We start from the raw sequence: 24,888 nt of genomic DNA, 5'->3' as shown, positions 1-24,888 counted from the left end.
TGTCATTTCTAGCAGGCCCACACGACATCCAAAAAACAGGGACCCAGTTCAGGGATATTAGAGCTTTAGACTTTTACCTGCAGGAAAGAGCAAATCTGTTTCGTCAGCTCCAAAAGGCTCTCTTCACCCTGGTGCAGGGTCCGAGTGATGGCCACGCTGAGCCACTCTCTTACTGTCTGGGAGCTGCCCTGGTAGAAGAGGTCTGTGGCCGAGCAGTTCTGGGAATGGACGCAGTGCTGCAGGGACTGGGCCAGGAGGATCGAGCTGGAGCTGATGGTGCCGTCTGTAGAAAGGAAAGGAACCAACGTTTACCAGAATGACAGTAGCCAATGGCTGGGAGATGTTAAGTAACAGTGAAGAGACTGTCCAGACACCCGGGATGGGCTAGCTTGCACATGTCTAGGGTAACAGACATTACCAATCTGATCCTGGGTGGGGAGCTTGGGGGGGAAGCACAGGGCTCAGGAGATCAGTGCTCTTTATATTTGTTTTCCTTTAAACAGCAAAACTATTTTCTAAAACAAAATCTTAAGTGGAGGCCTGAACAGAAGTGGAGCTGCTTGGGTTCAGGTCTCCCCAGAGCCTGCTGGACCCGCTGGGCTGCCTTGGCCCACCCCGCACTGCCCTGAGGCCATCAAGGCAAAGCTGCCTCCACAAACACTCAGAACTTCCCAGGTATGTTTTGGGGCCTCTAGGCTCCTGGGGTGGGGCTGTGGACCCCAGGCACTGAGGTGAGCTTGTGGAGATGTAGCTCACAGGCTGACTGGGACTCCACAGCTATGAGGTGCCCTCTTGGCTTAGAGTGCCACCTGTCCCCTCACCTTCTGCTCTCATATTAGTGGTCAAGGGGAGCAAGCTGAAGACCGAGGTGCCCCAGGAAGACTGGGCTTAGCAGTTCCATCACTTAGCATTCACCAGGGCAGCCAACACAGAGCATCAGCCCTCACCCCAGGCACCCGAGGTCAGCAGATACACACGAGCTGGCCCATTAAAACAGCTCTGCCTGAAGTCATAATGGATCAGCGGGTCTGCTTTGGAGCAGTTTGATAACAGGAACATATTCCTCGTTACAATGCCAGATAGAATGTCTGTGGCAACAGTACAGTGATTCGATTTCATAAATAATGCTTAATTTTCCTTGACCCACAATCAGCTTGGGAAGCTCAACGAATACTTCACAGAGCGACAACCTGAGTGAGTGATGCACTTCCATCGTGCCAAGGGAGAGAGCTCTGCGAAGACCATGGTGGCTCCTCAGTGCTTATCTACACCAGTGAAGGCCCTGGCTCAAACCTTCCGTCCCCCTCCGTGGACCATGATCACACAGAGCCCCACTCCAGCCAGGGGCCCAGCTCGCTCTCAGGACTACTCCTCCCGGAGCTGACTTCCTCAGGGCCAGCAGCCAAGCCAAGCTTTACCTGGGAGGGGAGGAGCGAGGAGCTGATTGGACAGCAGCTGCAGGTGCTCCAGGGTAATGTCACGGATGGCAGGGATGTGGAAGAGGCGGGTGAACAAGTGAGGCAGCTTGGGGGCGAAGATACTGAGCAGGGCCATGCGGCAGTACAGCCTGGCCAGCGCGGCCTCGCACCGCAGCAGCTCCCTGCAGGGGAAAGGCAGGGACATCACTGAGCGTCTCCGCCCCACCTGCACGGGACTGGGCCGCAGGCCTCCCCAGGGAAAGGACCATGTCCCAGGCTTCTCTTCGGGCCCCATATTCTGTCCTCCAAATCAGTCACTCAGATCGAGGCAAAAAAGGTAACATTTAGTTATGTTTGATTTTTCCCAACTCAAAAAACACTGTGGAAAAAGTAATGAAAATATATGTCTACACAAAAACTTATACATGTATGTTCATAGAAGCATTATTCATAATAGACAAAAAGTAGAAACCCAAATGTCCATCAATGAATCATGATAAATCTGTACAATGGAATACTATTCAGCCATAAAAAGGAACAAAGTGCTGACGATACTACATGGATGAACCTTGAAAACATGATGCTGAGTGAAAGAAGCCAGACCCAAGGGCCACATAGCATATGATTCCATTTATATAGATTGTCCAGGACTAAGCACACCCATGGAAACAGAAAGTAGATTGGCGGCTGAGCTGGGGGTGGGAGAATGGAAACTCACTACTAATGGGTGTAGGCTTTCTTCTTGGGGTGATAAAAATGTTCTAAAATTGAGTGATGATGGTCACAAAACTTTGTGAATACACTAAAACCATCAACTTGTCTACTTTAAATGAGTGGATTGTATAGTATGTCTCAATTTTTTTTCTCAATTATTTATATCTCAATAAAGCTACTCTAAAAAAGTCACTGTGGGCATTTTTAATGTGATCGATTTCTAAAGTAACTGGCATGCACCTTGAATAATGGCTCTTTAGTGACTAAGCAGGTCCCATTTAAAACTGAATCTCTTGGTAAAGAATCTAATCTTGCTAATACCAAGCATAGGAGACTCCCCGTACTTTTTTAGCCCATCACCATAATTAAACATGCTCCTGGTATCAAGTACTTTAACAGCCCTGATGTTCTATAAAGTCTAGCTTTAAAACCCACTCAGAGCCACCAGGGGCCATTTGATGTTGCCTAGAATCCGAGTTAAGTTCAACGCTGGTCTATCATGGATCAGACCTGGGAGTAATGGCAATCAAAGAAACAACCACCCACCACGTAACACCTGATGAGCGCGTATGGCTGTGAAGGAAGATAAAATGAGATTAGCGAAGATGCTGCATTGGGGTGCTTTCCTTCTCCTCTCCCCAGTTTCTAACGTCCGTGTGCTGAAATCTAAAAAAAACCAACTCGCCCTGCGTCCTCCCTTCTAGGAAGCCGTGTGCTGAGTGCCCTACACGGCTCGTGGGTCAGGGCGGCCAGGCCCATGAGGTCTGCCCAGGAGAACTTCCAGACGCCCCACTGCTCTCTCCTCAGACTCCAGAGGCCGAGGTTGCCGGGACGAAGCTGGAATGAGATGGTTCTGGGTCTGGGGCAGCCCTGCTCCACCCTGGCTCTGATGAGCCCTTTACCCTTTGGTTCCCAAAGTTCTCCTCAAACCCATGGGAGTGCTTTAGAGAGAGTACATTTCTGATGAAAATCTGTATGGGAAGTCCAGTCACTGCAATATCCAACAAAACTATGGCACGTCTCGTCTTCCCCGGTGCTGGGATCACCGCCCTCACACTGAGAACGAAAGTCCTCCGTCTGCAGTCCAGTGCGACTGTGACTCTGCAAAGCACTTTCCTGCCTTTCTCTCAGTTGCTAGTCAATAGCCCATAGGTTTCATCTATCAGAGACATTTGGTAAAAATATGACTGAAAGAGTTATTAAATAAAGATTTAAAGCTTTCAATGGCGTCACACTGATATTCAAGCACATATGTTTGGGGATTCAACAAAGACAGGGTGGGGCAAAAGTAGGTTTCCAGTTGTGAGTACACGAAACAGTTTATTCTCGTATAATTGTTTATTAAGGATTGTATTGTGTCCCACATGAACAGTGTGAGCCAGGCCGGATCAGGCACTGGGGGCTCTAGCAAAGAATCAGAAAAAGTCTGTTCTTAGGAAGTTCACATTCTAGGGAGAGGAGAAACACAATAAACAAATTTAAAAAGTAACAACAAGCAAAACTCTGAGATCCTGGAAGGGGAGTAAAATACAGTGTCCTGACAACACGGACTGCACGCTGACTTAGACTGGCTGGCGAGGCAAGGCCTCTGGAGAAAGGCAACATGTTCTTTGAGATGTGAATGGCAGGACTGTGACAGCCATGCCCCGCTCTGGGCGGGGATTCCAGGCAGAGGGAGCAGCACTCCGCCGCCGAGGAGGAACACAAAGGCAGCGCTGCCGCAGCCACGCTGCAGAGGCAGAGCCTGAGGCTCACGCAGGATTTCTGAGCCAGGTGAAGGGTTTGAATTCTAGGCCAAGGGAAATGGAAAGTCACGGAAGGTCTGCATTAAAGGACAGAGGTGAATGATCTGATTTGTGTTTGAGAATAAGCACTCTGACTGTTGTGGTAAGAAGAGCTGAGGCCTAGACTATGGGGTGGTGGCAGAAGTGGAGACAAGTAGACAGACTGAAGATGCATTGTGGAGGAAGTTTCTGATAGGGCACACGAGACAGCGAAGGAAAAGGGTGGCTCATGGTGCCCCTTAGAGACTCGGAAAGACCAGTGAAGGAGGAGTTGAGGGGTCCAGAGTCCTCTTCACACCTACAATTTAGATGCCTATGAGATTATCTGTGGGTAAAGGGTCAACAAAACCCTTTCCTCATCTACATAAGAATTGACTTTGCTAAACTTGTTCTCAACTCTGTTCTCCTGAAAACCTGAAAAGAGCAGAATATCAGCAATATTACCAGGTACGTGGCTCATGGTCAAAACGACTCCCAGTCAGAAACCTGCACCTGGACTTGGAGGCTGAAAGAACATTCTCGGCGGGAAGCCAGAGGCTCCCTGGAGAATGCACTCTCATTGGGATGCCTAGCAGTGATGACTATGGAGTCGTTACAGAAGATGCTGACTTTTATTTGGGACCTGGGTTGTCACTTGGGTGGCTGGGGTCTGAGAACAGCACCTGAAGTTCCGTGTGGACAACTCTGACAATTCCGACTGAGAAAATATGCATGGCATTGCCCTGGGACACGCCACACTTCCTGTCTGTATCCTTCTAAGTGAAGCCAATGCCAAGGGTGGCCTGTTTTGGTTTTGTGACTGTCAGATTGAACTTTAGACCATCCGAACGGGGTGATGGAACCTGAGTTCAATGGCAAGGAGGCAGCTGGGTACGTGTGTCTGGAGTCCCAGTGAGAGGTCGAAACTAGATTTACTCAAGCAGATTCAAAATGGACAGTGTGAGAAAGTGTGATGTTAATGGGTGAACAGCAGAAAGAAGTTTATGAAAACTTTTATATTTTCCTCTGAATTGCTGCAAGAACTTTTAAGACTGAAAGAAACAATTCACAGGGGCATGTGAGGGCATTCTGCCAGATCTTTAGGGTTAACCCACCGAGAGCAGGCACATTTCCTTAGACACCCGCACACCCCCACTCATAGCCAGGCACAAAGCAGGTTCGCAAGGACTGCTCCCCTAGCTTAACAGACAAATGAGCTGGCTGCTCACACGGAGCCCAGACCTCCTCTTAACTATCTCCCCTTGACTGGCTTTACACCTTATAACCTTTCCACACTCTTCAAATCTCCAGCCACCCCCCGCCCCGCCCCCAAACGCAGTGCCTGTGGCACAGGCCAGGTGACACTACATCCCACAACTTTTCTTCCCAGCTCCTGCACCATGCTGTTACCTTTACAGCTGCCTGCCCCCTAACTCCTAGCTTTGAAGGAAAAGCCAGCCATCTCATCAGCGATGAATGGCACATGTGGAAAACCAAGGAAGTGGATTTCTGCGACTAGAAAGAAGGGCTCAATTTTACCTGTGAATTTGAAGGTTGGTGTTGTCCAGTGTGACCAGCCCGTTGGTGGCTGTCCTTCGGTAGCCTGCTGGGGGCCTTTCCAACATGTCAATAGGATACCAGTATCGGACCAGCACACCTTCACTTCGCAGGTAAGTTTCTACCTGCACCAATTCATTTACCTACAATAGTAAGAGCAAGTGTCCACTTGTTTTTCTGCACTAATTCCTCCCCCCCATTTTAAAATACATATGCAGATATATAAAATCAAAGTTTTATAGCAGGAAATGCTAGTTGCATGTCACTGACTGAGTCTAAAAGTTCAAAGACACCTGGTTAGCATTATATTGATAGTGTGTTTAGTTTTTCATATCAGTTGGCAAATTTTTATTGGTAAAATAAAGAAGAGTTTCAATGTAATTATGAGTTAGAAATTTAAAAAGAATAGTGCCATATTTCAGTAACAGTTCAATGTATATTGTTGCCAGGTAAATTTCCTGTTCATTCCTTTGATGTTACTAGTTTTGTAAAAGTAGGGAATCCGATAGCTCTATCTCATTGCTAGGAAAATAAAAAGTAAGTTCATGCATATGCATTCTGGATTCAAACACCACGATAATGTTTGCTTAGGGGTTATTATTCAAACAAAGGAACTCAAACTGCTTGAGAAAGAACAATTACTACTGCAACAAAATGTCTTATTTTTCAAATTTTTACTTTCATACATTTCCATTGCTGGAAATGTTGCAAGTTATGTACTTTCTGAAAACTAGAATCAGTAGTTTGTACCAGAGGCATTAGGAGAATTAACAGTAGTACTGTTAGAATTTTCTACTTGGAAGTTCACCTTAGTAAACCACAAACCAGTAAAAAGGAGTCTGCTGAAGATGTGAAACTTTTGATCTCAAACCATCAGTGGTACCCAGCATCATCTGTACCTCCATCTAGATACTAAAGCTTATCCACGAGGTGACAGTGCTTTATCAGAGGCTCTTAGGTTTAAACTATTCATTATTTGATCAGTTTTTCTCGCATGGGAAATGTCTTAAATGCAAGCATGTGCGTGCTGCCTTAGGCTCACGGAGTCAGTGCTTTCAAACAGGACCTTGATTGCATTTAAGAAAAAAAATTTTTTCTTTTATTGATTTTATTTATTATTATTAATTAATTAATTAATTTATTTTTATCCTCACCCAAGGACCTTTTTTTGCATTTACCTTCAGACAGAGCAGAAAGAAGAGAGGGAGGAAGAGAGAGAGAGAAACATCGAAGTGAGAGAGACACATCGAGCGGCTGCCACCCACACAACCCAACCAGGGCCAGGGACAAACTGCAACCAAGGTATGTGCCCTTAGCGGGAACCGAACCCAGGTCTCTCTGTACTGCAGGCCGATGCTCTAATCGCTGAGCCAAACTGGCCAGGGCTCTTTTATTGATTTTAGAGAGAGGGGAAGGGAAAGGGAGAGAGCGATAGAAACATCAATTGGCCGCCTCCTACGTGTCCCCCATTGGGGATTGGGCCCACAACCTGGGCATGTGCCCTGACCAGGAATTGAACCGGTGACCTCTTGGTGCATGGGTTGATGCTCAACCAGTGAGCCACATGACCAGGCTGTTTGCACTTTTTTAAAACTTATTTTTATTGTCGAATGTATTACAGATGTCCCCCCTTTTTCTTCTATTGAGCCCCTCCTCCCCACTCCCCTCCCCACCTTCCCTACACTATTGCCTGTGTCCATTGATTACGCATATGTGTATATAAATTCTTTGGTTTATATTTTCACACACCTCCTCCCCCCTTCCCTTTGAGGTTCATCAGCCTAACAACTAATTTGTACTTCATAATCGCTTCACCTTTTCTGCCCATCCCTCAATCCCCCTCCCATCTGGCAACCAACAAAAAGTTCTCTGTATTTACAAGTCTATTTCTGTTCTGCTTATTCATTTCGTTTCTACATCAATTGTTGATAGCTATGTAATTATTGCCATTTTATTGTTCATCTTTTTTTCTTTTTTTTTCAAACAATCTTTTTATTTAAAAATCCACCTCAAAATTCATTTCTGGGTTTATAGCTTTTGTTTTTTTTTAAAAAAAGCAAACATGTAAAAGCATCAAATGTTACTAGGCTACAATTCATCATCTTGTTATGATATTGTTCATCTTTTTTATATTCTTCTTCAAGAAGACCCTTCAACATTTCATATAATACTGGTTTAGTGGTGATGAACTCCTTTAGCTTTATCTTGTCTGGGAAACTCTTTACATGTCCATTGGTTCTAAATGACAGCTTTGCAGGATCGAGTAATCTTGGTTGTAGGTTCTTGCTTTTCATCACTTTGAAAATTTCTTGCCACTCTCTTCTGGCCTGCAAAGTTTGTTTTGAGAAATCAGCTGACAGTCTTATAGGAGCTCTCTTGTAGGTAACTAACTGCTTTTCTCTTGCTGCTTTTAAGATTCTCTCTTTGTCTTGAACCTTTTGTATTTTGATGATGATGTGTCTTGGTGTGGGCCTCTTTGGGTTCATCTTGTTTGGGACTCTCTGTGCTTCCTGGACTTGTACGTCTGTTTCCTTCACCAAGTTAGGGAAGTTTTCTGTCATTAGTTTTTCAAATTGGTTTTCAATTTCTTGTTTTCTCTCTTCTCCTTCTGCACCCCCATGATGTGAATGTTGGCAGGCTTGAAGTTGTCCCAGAGGCTTCTTACACTATCCTCATTTTTTTGGATTCTTTTTGCTGTTCTGATTGGGTGTTTTTTGTTTCCTTACGTTCCAAATACATGGTTTGATTCTTGGCTTTACCTACTCTACTTTTGGTTCCCTGTAAATTATTCTTTATTTCAGTTAGTGCCCCATTTCTGACTGGCCTTTTATTATGCTCTTGAAGTTCTCACTAAGTTCACTGAGCATCCTTATAACTAGTGTTTTGAACTCTGCATTGCCTTTCTTCATTTCGTTTAGTTGTTTTCCTGGAGTTTTGTTCTGTTTTTTCATTTGGGCCATGTTTGTCTCCTCATTTTGGCTGCCTCCCTGTGTTTGTTTCTGTGTATTAGGAAGAGTTGCTACGACTCCTAGGCTTCCTAGGGAGGCCTATTGTGGTAGGTGTCTTGTAGGGTCCAGTGGCACAGCTTCCCTGATCACCCCAGCTGTGCCCTTGAGGTGCACCCCTTTTGTGGACTGTACACCCTTCTGTTGTAATTAAGTTTTGATTGCTGTTGGCACATCAGTGGGAGAGATTTACTGATCATCTGCAAGGATTGGCTGTGCCCACTAACCACTGACCTCTGACTGCCTTGGAAGATCAGCTCTGCACAGGCCTACCACACAGAGCAAGACTTACTCAGCAGGGCTCTAGTACCCACTGGGTCCACTCTTTGAGTGTGTCACTTGTGGAGGTGGTTGGGTGGTGGTGCTTCGATGTGGTCTGAAGCTGTCCACTGGGTTTGCTGGCTCTGGGGCAAGGTCGGCCACTGCCAGTGTTCTACCTGGGGCCACCAGTCATAAGCAACAAAGTAATCTGCAGATGACTGCTTCTTGTGCTGGGTTTGGAGGTGCAAAGGCAAAACCAAGTTGTGAACCAAGGCTGGCTGCTTCTAGTGCCAGGCCTGGGGCCCCACGTGAGAAGGGCTCAGCAAAGGAACAACGGCCTCTGCTAGTATGTGTATCCAGGACAAAGCTGCCCCTCCAGCTCTCACCCCAATGCCAAACAACTCAGTTCTTCCCCGTATGTCTCTGGTGCCTTTCAAGCTGCCTTCATGATGCTGGAGCTTGCAGGGTGAGAGTCCGAATAAGTCTGTGCGCGGGCCCTTTAAGAGGAACTGCCTGGGACTCCAGTAGCCTCAGCCTCCCTCAGCCTCAGTTCCTGCTGGTTTTTACAGCCAGAAGTGATGGGGATTCTCTTCCTGGCACTGGAACCCTAAGCTGGGGGACTTGGTGTGGGATGAAGACCCCTCACTCCTCAGGGAGGACGTTCCCAGCCGAGGTGTCCCTTCTGATTAGTATCTGCCACACGTGGGTGTGGGACCAGCCCGTCCACACCTCCGCCCCTCCTACCAGACTCGATGTGTCTTCTTTAATTTCATAGTTGTAGGACTTCCATTCAGCTTGATTTCAGGTGGTTTTGAATGACGGTTGTTCTGTAGCTTAATTATAATTTTGATGTGGTTGTGAGAGGAGGCAAGTGCCACATTTACCTTTGCCACCATCTTGACCAGAAGTCCAGGACCTCATTTTCAAAAGAGTTTCAGCTTTGCCCTCACTCACTGTCTTCTGTTCCTTCTCCCGTGCCCCAAATCCTTCTGAGGCCAGGAGAGGGCCCTCCAAAATAGAGAAGACAGCGACAATATAGTTTAATACACTCATCTTATATACGGGAAATTGAGGCTGAGAGAATCAGTGACATGATGTGATCAAAATCACAAAACCGGTTCTTTGATTTGTGTCTATAACAATCATGACAATGACCGATCAACTGTTCAAGGACAATAGGAGAATTTTCCCCTGGAGCCTGGGCAGACAGAATGTAGGGACAGTTGGAACATGGTGACAGAAAAGAATGGCAGAGGCAGGTCTGAGGGAGCTGACTGCACTGATAGTGAGGAGTTCATAACCCACCAGCCCCGATCCAGGCTCATCTCAGAGAAGTCATCGGGCATGGCAGCTTGGTTTCTTCACCCCTAATCTGACGAGTAATCCCTCTGTACAATTACTTTTTAAGGTACTTGGAGTCTGGGCATGAAAGCCACAGTGTATAGAAAAGGCTGCGCACTCACTGAATCCACGTCTAAGACGACTCCGTGAAGTCCGAACGTTTTCAGCATCCCTCGGATGGCGAATTTTGGCAGAGCAGTTCCCACGGTACTGCTGGCGACATTATTGCTGTCCGGAGAGCGGGTTACTACCGTGAGACCTGAAGAAGGTAGAGGGAGAGGGTTTTCAGGAGCAAGTACCATCATCATCTTGGGACCTCCACGTCAGGCTCTAAAGTCTCTCTACTGCGTTTAGCAATTTCCTCAATTTAGTTATAACCAAAAAGGAACACAGCTTGGTCTGCAACATAATACAACAAAATGTTGTAAGAACTCTCACAATTCAACAATACAAAGAAGCCAATGAAAAATGGGCAGAGAATTTGAATAAACATTTCTCCAAAAAGAAATGAGAAGATATTCAACATCATTAGTCACTACGGAAACGCAAGTCAAAGCCACTTCACACACACCGGGGTGGCTATAATAAAAAAGACCAACAATAGTAAGTGTTGACAAGGATGTGGAGAAATTAGAACCCTCATACATTGCTGGTGGGAATGTAAAATGGTACAGTCACTTTGGAAAATAATCTGGCATTTCCTCAAAAAGTTAAACATAAAGCTACCATATGATCCACGGATCTACTCCTACACATAGAAATGAAAACACATGTTCACACAAAAGCTTGTATATAAATGTTCATAGTAGCATTATTCATAATAACCAAAAGGTAGAAACAACCCAAATGCCCATTCAGCTGATGAATGGATAAACAAAATGGAATATTATCCATACAATGGAATATATTTTGTCATAAAAAGGAATGAAGTACTACCAGGTACTACAACATGGAGAAAACTTGAAACATTATGTTATATGAGAGGCCAAACACAAAAGACCAACTGTTGTATAATTCTCTTTATAGGAACTGTCCAGAACAGGCAAATTCATAGAGACAGAACGTAGATTAATGGTTGCCAGAGGCTAAAGGGAGAGAGGAAAGGGGAGTGGTAAGGGTACAGAATTTTTTTGGTGGGGAGATGATAATAGATTAGAGGCAATGGTTTGATGATTGTGCAACTTTGTGAATATACTAAAAACTGCTAAGTTTTGTGCTTTAAAAGGGTAAATTTTATGGTATGTGAATTAGATCTCAAATAAAAAGAAAAGTAAATATATATATATTCCTGTCCCTTCCCATGATGTTCGAATATTTTTGTGAAGGTCATAATGAGTAGTTTTACATTCTCTTTTTTGTGCTTTTCCATATTTTCATTTCCTCAAAATGTGTGATAGATTTTTTAATCAAAAGAATAAACTCATTCTATGAAAATTCTACAAAGCACAGTACGACCACTTATTCCTGGTTTATTAGCTCAGCAGCCAGGACTAAGCCTGAGAGGCCTACATGGAACCCTCCACCCGCCCCACTTCTCTCTCTGTACCACTGCCCTGCCTCACCCTGTTCCTGCTAGTGAGCTCTGGGATGTGCGAGAGGCCACCAGAGGCCAAACAAGTCTCTACCTGTGCCCCACCAGGAAGCTTTAGGCCCTCGCATGGGAGAGCTGGGAAGAGGTCACATCACTCAGAGTGAGGACAGTCACCCTAGGAGAGCCAGCAGCTACTTGGCTCAAGCTCATGCTTGGGAAACTCAGCTTCTCATTTCATAGGATGTTTCATAAGTAAAGTAAGGGGGAAAGCAAAACCTTTTCGAACTTTATCAATTGTGAACTTGTTTGCTTCATCTTTGATGTCTTCAATGGTGGGAAGATAAAGGTCTCTTGGGATGCCACCATTCTCCTCGTAGAGGAATTCAACCGTTTGTCGGGCAATATCCACCATGCCTAAAAAACAGAACAGCACTGGTAACTCCCCGAACACCATGATCTCAGGTCAGCCACGACACGGACTTATCTGTCCAGAATGAAGCGATAGGAGCATCTTTCAAACACCGTTGGTGGGAATACGTAGCCTTTTGGGGAAGGTAATTATGCAGGTCTACCAAGTTGAAAGTACTCAATGCCTTACTTCTAGGAATCTCTCCAATCTCTCTCACAGAAACACAAGCATAAGCGTGCAAAGGACACTCTGTGCAGTATTGTTGTACATATAATAAACAATGAAAATAAGCAAAATATTCATCAATACAGCATGGTTAAAATGATACATTATTATGCAGGCATTTCATTTTAGCTAAGTCAAAAGAACAAAATGTAGGACAAATGGAGAGTAAGAAGAAAGTTAGGGTAACATTTTCTCCCTCCCTTGTACTGAGTTTGAGTTTTACTACAATAAACACGTGTTGTTTAGTGAAGAGAGATAGAGAGCTTACTACCTCTTCTATCCAGTACTAGAATCTGCTCTGTTCTTCCTTCCTGAGGGAGAACACATCATTATTTTCAATGCCAATAGCCACTATTAATCAATAAACCAAGTAAATAAATATTGCATTGTGGGGAGGACAGCATCTCCCTCTGCTGTGGTTGCATTAGCTCCCACACAGCTCGGGAGGTTGTGGGTGAAAGAGTGGGTGTTGACAGCATCTGCTTTTAAATAAGGTTTATCGCCACCACACTTAGCTACCATCCCTTTATTTGCTGGGCTTGCTGTAATGAAAAGGCATAGCAATTTTCTGAGCGCACTTTAGAAGGGGGCTGGAATTAGAGAAGGATATGTAGAGAAAGAAGGGTCAGACAGAGTAAACAAGAAATGGGGCCTGATATCAGAAGATTGAGGAAAGATAACCTTTGCTACATTTTCCAAAGGAACAGAGGGGAGGAGGAAAAATACTCTGCTGTCTATAAACCAGGAATCCGGGAACCAGGGAGAATGCCAAATTAAACTAGAACATCACGGAGAAGATTTCATTAGCCTTCTGTGGGTTCACCCTCACTGAGGTAATCCTTTGGGTATCATGAGCAATCTCCCTATTCTCCTTCGGTTCTTGCCACCGCTATGTTGAAGGATGTTGTATTTGGAAGGTAAATGTTTTACGTTTAAATGAACAGAGTTCAGCTGACTGGCCATGGTCACACAGATGGATCCTAAGGGAATGCCTGGGCAAGACGTATCAGGGCCCAGAGGGGCTTCGGGGTGGGTCATAAGGTCAGGAGTCTTTGGTCTGGCTCTGCTCCAGCAGCTGCCCTGGGATAATCACATTTTCTGCTGTGCTGTCTATACGTTCCCGCCTCTGAACTGGGAGCAGAGGAGGAAAAGGCACAGTTGGCCACAGACATTCAGGATGGTTCAGGAACAAATGGCAAAAGAAAATTTTTAAAAAGATCCTAATTTAAGCAGAATCCATGTGGAAATAAAGTCCAGCAAGCAATGATCATATACAAGAGCTTTCTATGTACATGTTGTAAAGTCTCTCTTGCCTTCTTTTTTTTTACTCTCTCCCAAAGCAGTAAGAAGCGCCAGGCTCCCGGAACAAGTAGCGCTCCATTTTTCTAAACTTGGCCCCGTGGTTGCTGAACTAGCTCCAGAAGAGCACGCTGACTGGGCTGTCCTCGGCTCCTGTGCTGTGCCACCTGGTCTGTCCTTACGACAATGCAGTTGGTTGTTCATGACCTGCTTCCCACTAGGAGGTAAGCTCGGAGAGGAGGGACCATATCGATCTTGTGCACAGTCACAGAAGAGTCCTCATTCCCCAGCACAGGGCCTGGCACTGGGAGGCACATGTTGCATACATGGACAAATATGTGAATGAATCAATGATGATAAAAATGCAGCCAATACAAAGCCCTCCTCACTCAGAAAACCAATGACCGCATTGCTGCTTCAAGGCCGGCAAGAAGGACTTTGGCATCACCTTTATTAAGTGAAAGTTGTCTGAAAACAAGATAAGATCTGTTCTGCAGCTGATATAACACAAAAAGGGTGAGAATGAAGAATAATGACTTACATTTTTATCTGTAGGGCCTATTATATCAGATTTTGTTGCTCCTTTGCTTAAAACCCCCGTGGCTTCCCATTTGACATAGAATAAAACCCAAAGTCCTAGCCAAGGCTGATGTTGCTACCTGCTCCTTCTCAGCTCATTTCCTGCTTCTCCTCCCTCACCTTCAGCTCCACTGGTTCAGCCTTTGGCAGCGGAAACAAGGCTCTGATAAGAGCAGGAAGCATTCACACTGTCACAGGATGTATAAATATTCTCACAGGTTAAGCATGAACAAGATCACTCCACTGTCACAGCCAGCACTGGGGATAGAAAGCATGAACACACACACACACACACACACACTCTCTCTCTCTCTCTCTCTTTCTCACTCTCTTTTTTTGATTAGTTCCTGGCACCTGAGAAAAAAAAATTACTCATCTATCACTGGAAATCAGGGACTAAGCCTAAAAACTGGCCAAGAAAAATGAAGGTCTTTTGGTGGCTTTTCTTTTCATTTGGTCCTAGTCTCAGGACAGAAGAGGTGAATGACTGCTAACACAGAGACGATAACTAAACTGCCTTTACACCTCTGATTGCCACAATGATGACAGAAAACCAATGAGCTATTGGAAGGGCAGCTGTGCCTGTTGGAAAAAGGCATTTCTGCATCTCAAAAAGCAAGTGTTTCACAAAATGAGGAAAAGGTTTAAAAGAGAAATCAGCTATCTGCACTTAAGACTCAGTAATGATCCATTGTCTGGGGTCAAACTCTGCATCATTCTTTGCTACAGAAACTGTATCCAGGGGAGAAAAAATCTCACCATCATTCATTACTGTGACATTCAGAGCTGTATTAACGGAATACTCACTATGTGCCAGGCAGTGTTTGTAGAAGCTTTATCTGTATTAACTCATTTCTTTCTCATATACAGGTGAGGTGGTTACCATTACTGATTCCATTTTAAAGGTAAGGAAAGTCCATGCCCTGGCCGGTTTGGCTCAGCGGTTAGAGCGTCGGCCTGCGGTCCGGAGAGACCCGGGTTCGGTTCCCGCTAAGGGCACGTACCTTGGTTGCAGTTTGTCCCCAGCCCTGGTTGGGTCGTGTGGGTGGCAACCACTCGATGTGTCGCTTTCACGTCGATGTTTCTCTCTCTCTCTCTCCCTCTCACTCTATCTGAACAAAATATCGAAAAATGTCCTCGGGTGAGAATAAAAAAATAAATAAAATAAATAAAGGTAAGGAAAGTCCAGAAAGCTTAAGTAACCTCCCCAAGGTCATACATCTGGTAAATAGCACAGTTGTGACATCAGAGCCAAGCTATTAACCACCAGGCCATCTAGCTCCCTAGTATGACCACGCCAGCCTCACTCCAGTAGCCCATCACCTGGAAAATGCTGAGTTAAACTGACAGGAGTGCAAAGCCTGGCAATGAAAGCCAAGGCCACGGAGTTCTGTCAAGGCCCAAGTAGAAGACATTGTTAGGTCTAGCCCACATTAAACGAGCCCTCTTTCCTGATTTACATCCTGCGTGTCACCTAAACACATCTCTTCAAATCAGGAAGTGATGTCTGGAGGAGGATGTGAAGCACCGACCTAGTTGTAGAGCACCCTTGATCTGGTCCAGGCCCGACTTGCGCTCTGCTTCATTGCGGAATCGTCTTCGAATAGTAGGGAAAACTTTGGTCTCCCATGCTTTCACCAGCAGGGCGTAGTGGTCCTCCTGAAGGAAGGCAAACTCATGACCAGAGAGAACACTTCCTGGCGGCATCAGTCTTGTCCTAACTTACAGCTCCCACCCCTGAGGTCTTCACCCCTCACAGGCCAGTAATGGAAACACTGTGTGGACCACAACTCAATACACCTCAGCTGCCAGGGGAGGCAACAGCTAGACTGTGGTGGTCCCTTCCTTTCCTCTAAAGCCCACTTTACTGCTGAATTACTATCAAATACTTTGTTTCTCCAACATCCGGATTGGTACTGGGCAAAAGAACCCAACAGATATTGCTATTAATGTGTAGTTTAGAAAAAGAAACACTCCAGTGTCACTTTTGAAACCCACAGTGTAACAATTCCAGCCTTGCACACTCAGATCACAATCATTTCTCGTGACTTGTCCTGGGCACCAGGGAGCTAGGCAGATGCTGTGGATCTCTTACCTGTGGGATGTCGTCATCGTCATCGTCATCACTTTCATCGTCTGCAATGGGTGGCGGGTGAGGGTCTGGGCCAGAAGTGATGAAATTCTCATAGCTGAGCTCTACTTTGTAATGACATGAAGTGTCACTGTCGTATTCTGTAACAAAGAACAATGACAGTGAATTCTAGGCAAGAGCAGGCTGGAAAAATCATGCACTTCTCCACTGCGACAAATCGAATTTTCTTAATTTACATGATAGAAAGATTCCTAGTACTTGTAGGGATTTTCAAGTGCAAAGCCAAGGAATAACTAATTATTTATAATTACTCTGAATCCTGAAATAGATTTTATAGGTATAATTCAACTTAGAGAAGAATCTGGAAAGTTCTTCATCGTAAGAATTAAACAGACACTAAGACACTTTGCAAACCAGCATTCCAAGGGCCCAACATGGCTTGCACACATCTTTAGTTCAGGAAACTCAGTTATATTGATTTTGATTATGAGATTTTTCAAGTAACAGAAAGCTTTTCAGTGCCCACCTGTATGCCCAGCACCTAGATTCCACAATCAGCATTATTTATTAAAAAAATTTTTTCTTTCTTTTTTGATTTTAGAGAGAGAGGAAGGGAGAGGGAGAGAGAGATAGAAACATTTATGAGAGAAACATCAATCGGCTGCCTCCTGCATGCCCCCTACTGGGGATCGGGCCCACAACCTGGGCATGTACCATGACTGGGAATCGACCCCGGGGACCTCCTGGTGCATGGGTTGCCGCTCAACCACTGAGCCACACCAGCTGGGCCACAATCAGCATTTTATTATTCTTTGATGACCTCAGTTTAGAAACTATTCAAATGATTAACATTTTAAAATGAGGAGATTTCATAAAGGTTTTGGGGTTGTTATATAATAAATGGACAATCTTTCAGGCATGCACTTTCACGTGGTCACATTCTATGTGGCACTAAGTGGTGGCAGGCTTCCTGTATGTGGGGGATACACTTCCCAGTCTGCCTTACTTCATCCTCCTCCCTATTTCCTTTCACCAGACCAGTTACCCCATTCCCTACGGGCACCAGAGCGAGCCCAAGTTAAATGGACTTCTGGAACTAACAGCATTTGCATTCCCAGGATGCAGTGGGGCCCTGGGAGGAGGAGGCTTACGTTGTTGAGCAGTGGCCACAGCCGCAATCCGGCATGGTGGCCCATGAGTGCCCGGGTCTGATGCAATGCTGGTGCCAGCATCGTTGTCACTGTCAGATGCCATGGCGAAGGGCAGGGCCTCGAAGTTAGCGCTGATCTCCTCTGCCAGGTCAGTGCACAGGTCGGCGGCATTGCGGTGGGCCTGTCCTTCGGCATAGGCAAAAGGCCGGGAGCCAAAGTTAGCTCGAGTCTTGGTGTTCTGGAAAGTAGAAAAAATAAAAAATTTGAAAGGACTTAGGCTTATTTATTTTTAACACCCAGAGGTGACCCTCATTAAATGTCAAACTGTAAGAATGGTCCACCTATGGGACAGCACATGAAACCAGGCCAAGGGACTGTATATACTGGTACTCAGAGCTCTTCCTACCCTCACCTTGAACTCTCAAGTTCTTTGCTGCTCACAGTGAACTTTCTTGTTTCCAACACTGTTCCTTTCTACTTGATGCCACCACATAGACTGTTCCCTTCACCTGGAACATACTTTCTTCCCATTTTGCCTAGTAAGACCAGTAAATATTCCAGACCTGGTTCAATATCACTTCCTCAGGGTAATGAAGACATGATCAGATTTGCTTGGTGTTGCTTTCATAAAGTCTATGGTTTGCATACTGTGATGATCAGTTTTATGTGTCAGCTTGCCTGGCTGTCCATCGGGTGCCAGATTTGACATTATTTCTGGATGTGTTTGTTAAGGAGTTTCTGGATGAGATTACCATTTAAATTAGTGGAGCCAGTAAAGTAGATTTCCCCCTCCCAATGTGGTTGAGCATCATCTAAATTACTAAGGAGAATTTGTTTTCCATCCCAACAAGATAACCTGCCTTTTTCTGAATGTGAACCACAGGCCACATCCCACCAGAGACGTCCTCGAGATACGGCGAGAGGCGCTGCCCACAGTACGTGAAGTACACCCGGCCCTTGGCCGGCTGCCCTGGAGGAGGTGGAGTCCCCTCGGTTCTCTCCCAGCCAATTCCTGCCACGTCACCTGTGGCAGAAAACAGGAAGGAAACCAACTTTTATCCCTCTTATGGACTATTAAATAAACTTCCAAATTGCAACCTGTGCAACAAGGCCACATATCACTAAGTATCTGTCTTTTTATTTATTTATGCCATTGGTTACATCTGAAAAAGACATGAAGTAACTGATTGTATTTAAATAAACATAAAGTTACAGTAGAAATGAACAATTTTAAAAATGCAATGTTTGGAAGAAGAAAAATATCTAGTGTTTGACTTGCTAAGATAATAGAAGCCCTGCTATTTTCTCATCAGGCAACTGGATACTGGGACAGAACTGAGACCCAAGAGGAGTGTGTTCTACATCAGCACTCTGATGCTGGCTGCTCCAGGGACACTGCTAGCACATGTAGCTCTGTAACTAATCTATTATAGTAAAGTCTCCAATAAGTGCTTGAAGTTCTAGGACTCTGATTTTCATCAGAGGGCCTCATATATTTTAGATACACTAAGACTGGCCTCCCAGTGGCCAGGGAATAGTCATGGTTCACCATGGCAACCTTAAGGGGAGGAGACAGCTCAGCACATAGGAGATGATCAGTGAGTATCTGCTGACAAGTGAATGGACACTGGAAGTGTTGGTATAGAGGTTGAGATTATGTTGTAAAAATTACATGAGTACCTGACCCTGCCCCCCGCCCCGCCACACACATTCTCTAAGAAGAGGGCAGCATGTGTGCCAACACTGTTTCAAAAATCAAAATGTGATCAAACAAAACAAACAACAGCATCAAATGACTAAAAATTCTATGGTTCCCCTGCCCTCCCCTCCCGTGTGCTTAAAGCATTTCAGTAAGTACTTAGCTGTTATGTCACAGTTCTGCTCCATAAAGTAAGAGAGAAATAATGTTGCCAGTAAATTATTTCCAAGACATAACTTAACCATAACTGAAAACACTACACTTCCCCTTGAAAAGTGCAATTTAACAAGCAGTTCCCTCGAGGATAAGCGATGGCAAATGAGCCCCCCTGGCAGCTACACAAGGCTCTCTATTGGATACAGTGATTTGGTATTCTCTGTCTACGCATCCAGATCATCTACCACCTGGAACAACTGCAGTTTTACCAGAGATGATGCCAAGGCTTTCTGTGTGCAAATGAGTAGGCACCATGTTTGGCTGCTTCTGATGTTAGGAGGAGCACGCCTATATTTTGCTACTGCTGGAGCAGGTTCAACTGATCCCAATTCATCTACTACACAGATCAAGTTACTTACACGGAGGCCAAAAAGAAGGAGGGGGAGTTGTTTTTTAAATTGAATTGAATTTGTGTGAAACATCTGGGCATAATATTTGTTGAAGCTGGACCAGATGTTTAGGCTACCAAGAGCAAAGGCTACAGTATGTCTGTACATTTCATGCATAATACATTTCACAAATGTCTCATGGCTAGTGGCAGAGTTCTCCTTTTTTGAAGGTATTTATGTGCTCATCCATAACAAGCTGATGGAAGACCAAACTTCAGAGAGAAGCAACGTCTCAGAATTTTCTCATGATGGAGGAAAGAAGGTAAATGTGACTCCTAAGTTACTACTAGAGGCTCTCCTGATAATGGCCTCATAAAAGGACAGGCTTGGTGTAAACTCGGGAACAACGATGACAAGTATTTGGTTCTCACTAAAAGATAAATTGCCTGTTTCCAGTTGCTAAGTTCATCTAATTTTAACCTACTTAGACTGAAATCTGGGAACAACAGAAATAGAGGATAAAAAAGGCCCCGCTGCACTCACCAGGAGAGAGAGTCACATCTAAACGAACACTCTTCCACTGCAGCAAACTGGAGCCATTGTAGTGCACGGCCCGGCCATTGCTGTAGACAAACAAGGGGAGTCAAGGACAGGCTAACCTGCCAGCACGGAGGCAGGAAAGCAGTGAGCAGGCTGAGGGGCTTCAGTGGCATGAGAGTAATTCGTTGCAAAATCCTGAGAGCTCTTCTCGTTCCCTAAACAGGCATATATTTCCAACTAGTATTTTATACATTTTCGGGGGCAGAGATTATAATGATAATAGTGTAGTATTAAAACACCCAACCCATGACTTTTTCTAAGTAATAGTGATAGTAGTCACTTACTTATGGAAAAGACAAGTGCCCACTGGATTAGTCCAAGCCCCATCTCGTTTCTCTGCTTCTGTAGCAAAGCCAAAGGAAACTATTGGTCCAGTGTCGTCATCAGTATCTCCATAGGAAACAATTTCAATTTCCCAGTAAAAAGAAGGGGCCTGAAGAAACACCAGAAGTTGGCAATCAGAGGACTCAACTTGGGCCCTTGAACTTGCTTTTTCTTTCAAATTTGAAGGAAAATGGTGAACGCCAGCCAGCGTGCCATGTGGTTTCTCACCTGAACTGGCAGTGGTGATGTGGCATAGATAAAGGTGCCCCGGGGCAGACCGCCCCCAGCACTGGGGTCGGCCAGGAAGGTGACGGAAGTGAGGTGCGAGGAGAACATACAGGCGCGGACGGGTGGAAACACTCTCGAGGGGCTCCAGGTTATCTCTTTGGGCTATATCAGGGAAAAACTCTCATTTAATAAAAGTGCAAACACAAATCCCTTTACTCTCTAGAAGAAGAAAAATAAGTTTCATTTAATAGTGTCTTTTTTCCCCCCAAAGGAAACTTTTCTTTATTTTAAAAAAGGCAGCCTCTTTCCCTGTGCCCAGTCCTGCTCTTTAGAAATAATCACTCTTAACTCTTTTAACTGTTAATTCTGATTCTTACCTCTTTATTTCTCCTTCAGTGCTTATAATGCTATTATTACTATCCCATTAAGACATCACTTATCCTGTATCATGACAAAGAGGTGTAATTCCCACCTACTTACTTCTCCTTACACACATGTACATACACAGGTCCTCAGTCCCTCGTCTTCCCAGTGCAGTTAGTTATAGGACACATTTTAGTTCAATCAGTAATCAGAATTTATATTACTATGACTTAATATTCAGCTCAAAGCAACAAAGGAGTTGTATGGTTACCCTCCCTTTCTTGGTTAGGTTAATTGCCTCATTTTTCACTTTCATAGTTTTTAATAAAACTCATCATAAAATTTCAAGTTTCTCTATTAGATAAAAGCGTATTTTTTTTTAAACCCTTCCATTTCACTTTTATCCTAAAGAAAGAGCTAAAAGATGCATGTGAAGATGAGCTCCAAGGACATTCAGATCACTAATAGGGCAAAAACTGGAGGCAGCGTGGATTTGCAACAATAAGAGCCTGAGTAAGTAAACTGAGGCACAAGTATACGTTGGACTATTAAGTTTTTATTGGTTGATGTGGAAGGCTCATGTACAGGAAGAAAAAAGCTAGACACAAAACAGTATGGACTTCAGAAACCGATTTTTATTTTAAAAAATTACAGGTAACTGGAAATGCTGAGATTTCTTTTTATATATTTTTTAACTTTTTATTTTGAAATAATTTCAAACCTACAGAAAAATTGCAAGAATACTTCAATTTTTATATATTCTTACTTAGATGCACCAATATTTTAAAATATAATTCATATAACATAATTCACCCATTTAAAGTATACAATTCAATGGTTTATAGGATATTCAGAGCTGTGCAACCATTACCACGATCTAATTTTAGAACATTTGTGTCCCCTTAAAAGAAACCCTAGCCCATAAGTAGTCACTCCCCATTCCTCTCTCCCCCCAGCCCCTGGCAACCATCAATCTGCTTTCTGTCTCTATGGATTTGCCCACTCTGGACATTTTGTATAAAGGGAATGATACAACTCGCAGAGAGCTCACCTGTCTCCGGTCGGCCTGCAGTGGTGGCGGAGGGGGCCGAGCGCAGTCCCGGTACAGCATCCTCAGCCGTTCACACTGCACCTCCACGACTGCAAGTCGCTCTCCTAAAGGGGTCACATTGGATACGTGAAAACAAGTCCTACGACCCCAGAGAGGCTCCTACTCTTTTGGAGTAGGGTCAAAATAATAAAATGCTTATAGAGATTATTCAAATTTTTACAAAAGAGCAAATGCCCTGAGGCACCTTTGTCTGCTGCACTTAGCAGCAGAGCACTGTGGTCAAGAGCATGGGCTCTGGAGCTGGCGGCCTGGATTCGGAATCTGGCTCCGTTCCTCAGTATTTGCCATCTCACTTCCAGTACAGGGGTAATAACACAGCCTGTGTGTTTCACAGGGGGTTGTGAAGACGAGATGAAAAATTCAAGGAAAGGCTTTAGCCAAGTCCCTAGCACAGGACACTCAAATGAAAGCTGGTATTATCGTCTGACAAATAAAGGTTATTATTATCATCTAAATTGATTTTCTCAAAAGTTCACTACCAACCGAACAACTCCTATAAGCACAGTGCTAGATGTTGGAGAGTACAGTATGAGCTGAAGCTAGGAACAGAGATAAGATATGTACACGCATACATATATACAATAAAGAACACAGCACAAGGTTGTAATGTGTTCCATGATAAAAGACCCAAACACAGACACAGATGAGTGGGTGATGAGTGCATTCTGGGATTGAGAAAGGTGTAATAAAGACAGCCTTTATTGATGCCTTCCTTAAATTAGACCTTAGAAAATACTGGGGTTCAGCAAGCAGAGAAGAAAAGAAGTCGGGTAGCTTGGCACTAATAAAGAGTCTAGAACAATCAGGAGTCAGATGTCTCAGGAGTACCTCAGGGCATTAAAAAAATGTATTCAAGAATGGATCAAAGACCTAAAAACCTATAGCCATATCATTATAAAACATCGAGAAGAAAATATAGGCGTGAATCTTCATGACTTTAGATTAGGCAGTGGGTTCTCAAATATGACACCAAAGGCACAAACAGTGAAAGAAAATTAGATAAACTGGACTTTTTTAAAATGAAAAAAATTTTGTTTCAAGAGACACAAATGCGTCCTTTTAAGAAAGTGAAAAGACAACTTATAGAATGGAGGAAAATATTTATAAATCATGTCTCAAAAGGGACCTAGTACATCTAGAATATATAAAGAATTGTTATAATAACAATAAAAAGACAAATAACCGAATTAAAAATGGGCAAAGAATTTAAAAAGATATTTCTTCAAAGAAGATATACAAATGGCCAATAAGACAGACAATATCAGTGTTGGCTAGGGTATGGAGTAATTGGGACCCTCATACATTGCTGGTGGAAATGTAAAATGGTGTAGCCACTTTGGAAAACAGTTCCTCAAAAGTTAAACATAGAATTACTGTAAGACCCAACAATTCTGCTCCTATATATACCCACCAGAACCGAAAACATATGTCCACACAAGAACTTGTATGCAAATGTTTACAGCAGTATTATTCTAACAGCCAAAAAACAGGAACACAAGTGTTAATAAACTTATCAATGGATAAACAAAATGTGGTCTATCCATACAATGGAATATTTAGCCATAAAAAGTAATGAAGCACTGACACCTGCTACAACATGAATGAACTTTGAAAACATTATGCTAAGTGAAAGAAGCCAGTCACAAAAGGCCATATACTGTATGATTCCATTTATATGAAATGCCCAGAAGAGGCAAATTCACAGAGACAGAAAGCAGACTGGTGGTTGTCATGGGACTTGGGGAAGGGGAATAATGAGGAATGACTGCCTAATGGGTGCAAAGTTTTATTGAGAGGTGATGTTCTAGAATTGTTCCAGGAAATGTTCTGGAATTAGATAGTGGTGATGGTTGCACACCTCTGTGAATATATTAAAACCCACTGAATTGTATGTATACTTGAAAATGATAAATTGTATGGTATGTGAATTATATCTCAATTTAAAAAAAAGATGCCTTAGGAGGAATGAAATGTAGTCCAATAAAAGTAAAACACAGCCCTGGCCAGTTTTGCTCAGTGGTTAGAGCATTGGCCCACGGACCAAAGAGTCCCTCTAAGGGCATATACCTCGGCTGCAGTTTGTCCCCGGCCCCCATTGGGGTTGTGTGGGTGGCAACCAGTCGATGTCTCTCTCTCACATCGATATTTCTCTCTCTCTCTTCCTCCCTTTCTCCCTCCTGCTCTCTGAACATAAATGCAAAAATGTCCTCAGGTGAAGATAAAAAAAAAAAGTAAAACACAGATTTATACCATACCCACAGACACTCAGACACTTAATACAATCCAATGATATGGATTAGCAGGTGATAGGAAAGTTGAGGCAAAAACACAAGAATCAAAGTGGAGACAGGAGGAAGGTCAGGCCATGAGCTGTGTGCCCAGTGTCTTTTATTTACACCTGGGAGGGCACAAATCCAGATGTTTCCCAATGGACAAATTGAAGAGGAAAACTACTGAGTTACAGGATTCATGGAGTCCACTACATAAATGTAAACTAACTATAAAGAGCCCAGCTATTTTTGATAAGCACTTTGTAATAATTTTCATTAAAATGACTTAAAAATTATTCTGAGACCCTTACACCGGAGGAAACAATGAATACCATGTGCAACAATGTCCTTATAATCAACCAGTAGCAAGTGTCATGGAGAGATTTCAATGCACATAGGTGGA

The 24,888-nt window shown here is 43.9% G+C and overlaps 1 protein-coding gene across 24 annotated transcripts in view; it reads right to left on the bottom strand.

The window, feature by feature from the left end:
- Window positions 1–24,888, bottom strand: part of HECTD4 (HECT domain E3 ubiquitin protein ligase 4) — a 165,849-nt gene that overhangs the window by 22,603 nt on the left and 118,358 nt on the right. For 23 of the 24 annotated variants that reach the window (XR_004961308.1, XR_004961309.1, XM_036276535.1 and 20 more), the window contains 13 exons: window positions 22,156–22,259; window positions 20,742–20,903; window positions 20,474–20,622; window positions 20,133–20,212; window positions 18,206–18,369; window positions 17,346–17,583; window positions 16,198–16,334; window positions 15,635–15,761; window positions 11,867–12,004; window positions 10,182–10,318; window positions 5,435–5,595; window positions 1,419–1,600; window positions 78–283 (listed from right to left, as the gene is read on the bottom strand). Coding sequence is in view for 22 of the 24 variants with exons in the window: in XM_036276535.1 (XP_036132428.1) it covers window positions 78–283; window positions 1,419–1,600; window positions 5,435–5,595; window positions 10,182–10,318; window positions 11,867–12,004; window positions 15,635–15,761; window positions 16,198–16,334; window positions 17,346–17,583; window positions 18,206–18,369; window positions 20,133–20,212; window positions 20,474–20,622; window positions 20,742–20,903; window positions 22,156–22,259 (1,985 nt within the window). In the remaining 2 variants the exon portion in view is untranslated. The remainder of the gene's footprint in view (window positions 1–77; window positions 284–1,418; window positions 1,601–5,434; window positions 5,596–10,181; window positions 10,319–11,866; window positions 12,005–15,634; window positions 15,762–16,197; window positions 16,335–17,345; window positions 17,584–18,205; window positions 18,370–20,132; window positions 20,213–20,473; window positions 20,623–20,741; window positions 20,904–22,155; window positions 22,260–24,888) is intronic. The other variant, XM_036276520.1, reaches the window with a different exon arrangement.

The sequence above is a fragment of the Molossus molossus genome, unplaced genomic scaffold (assembly GCF_014108415.1).
Source record: "Molossus molossus isolate mMolMol1 unplaced genomic scaffold, mMolMol1.p scaffold_m16_p_22, whole genome shotgun sequence".
Classification (NCBI taxonomy): Eukaryota; Metazoa; Chordata; class Mammalia; order Chiroptera; family Molossidae; genus Molossus; species Molossus molossus.
The sequence above is the reverse complement of the archived record's forward strand: the minus strand, read 5'-3'. Positions and strand labels throughout refer to the sequence as shown.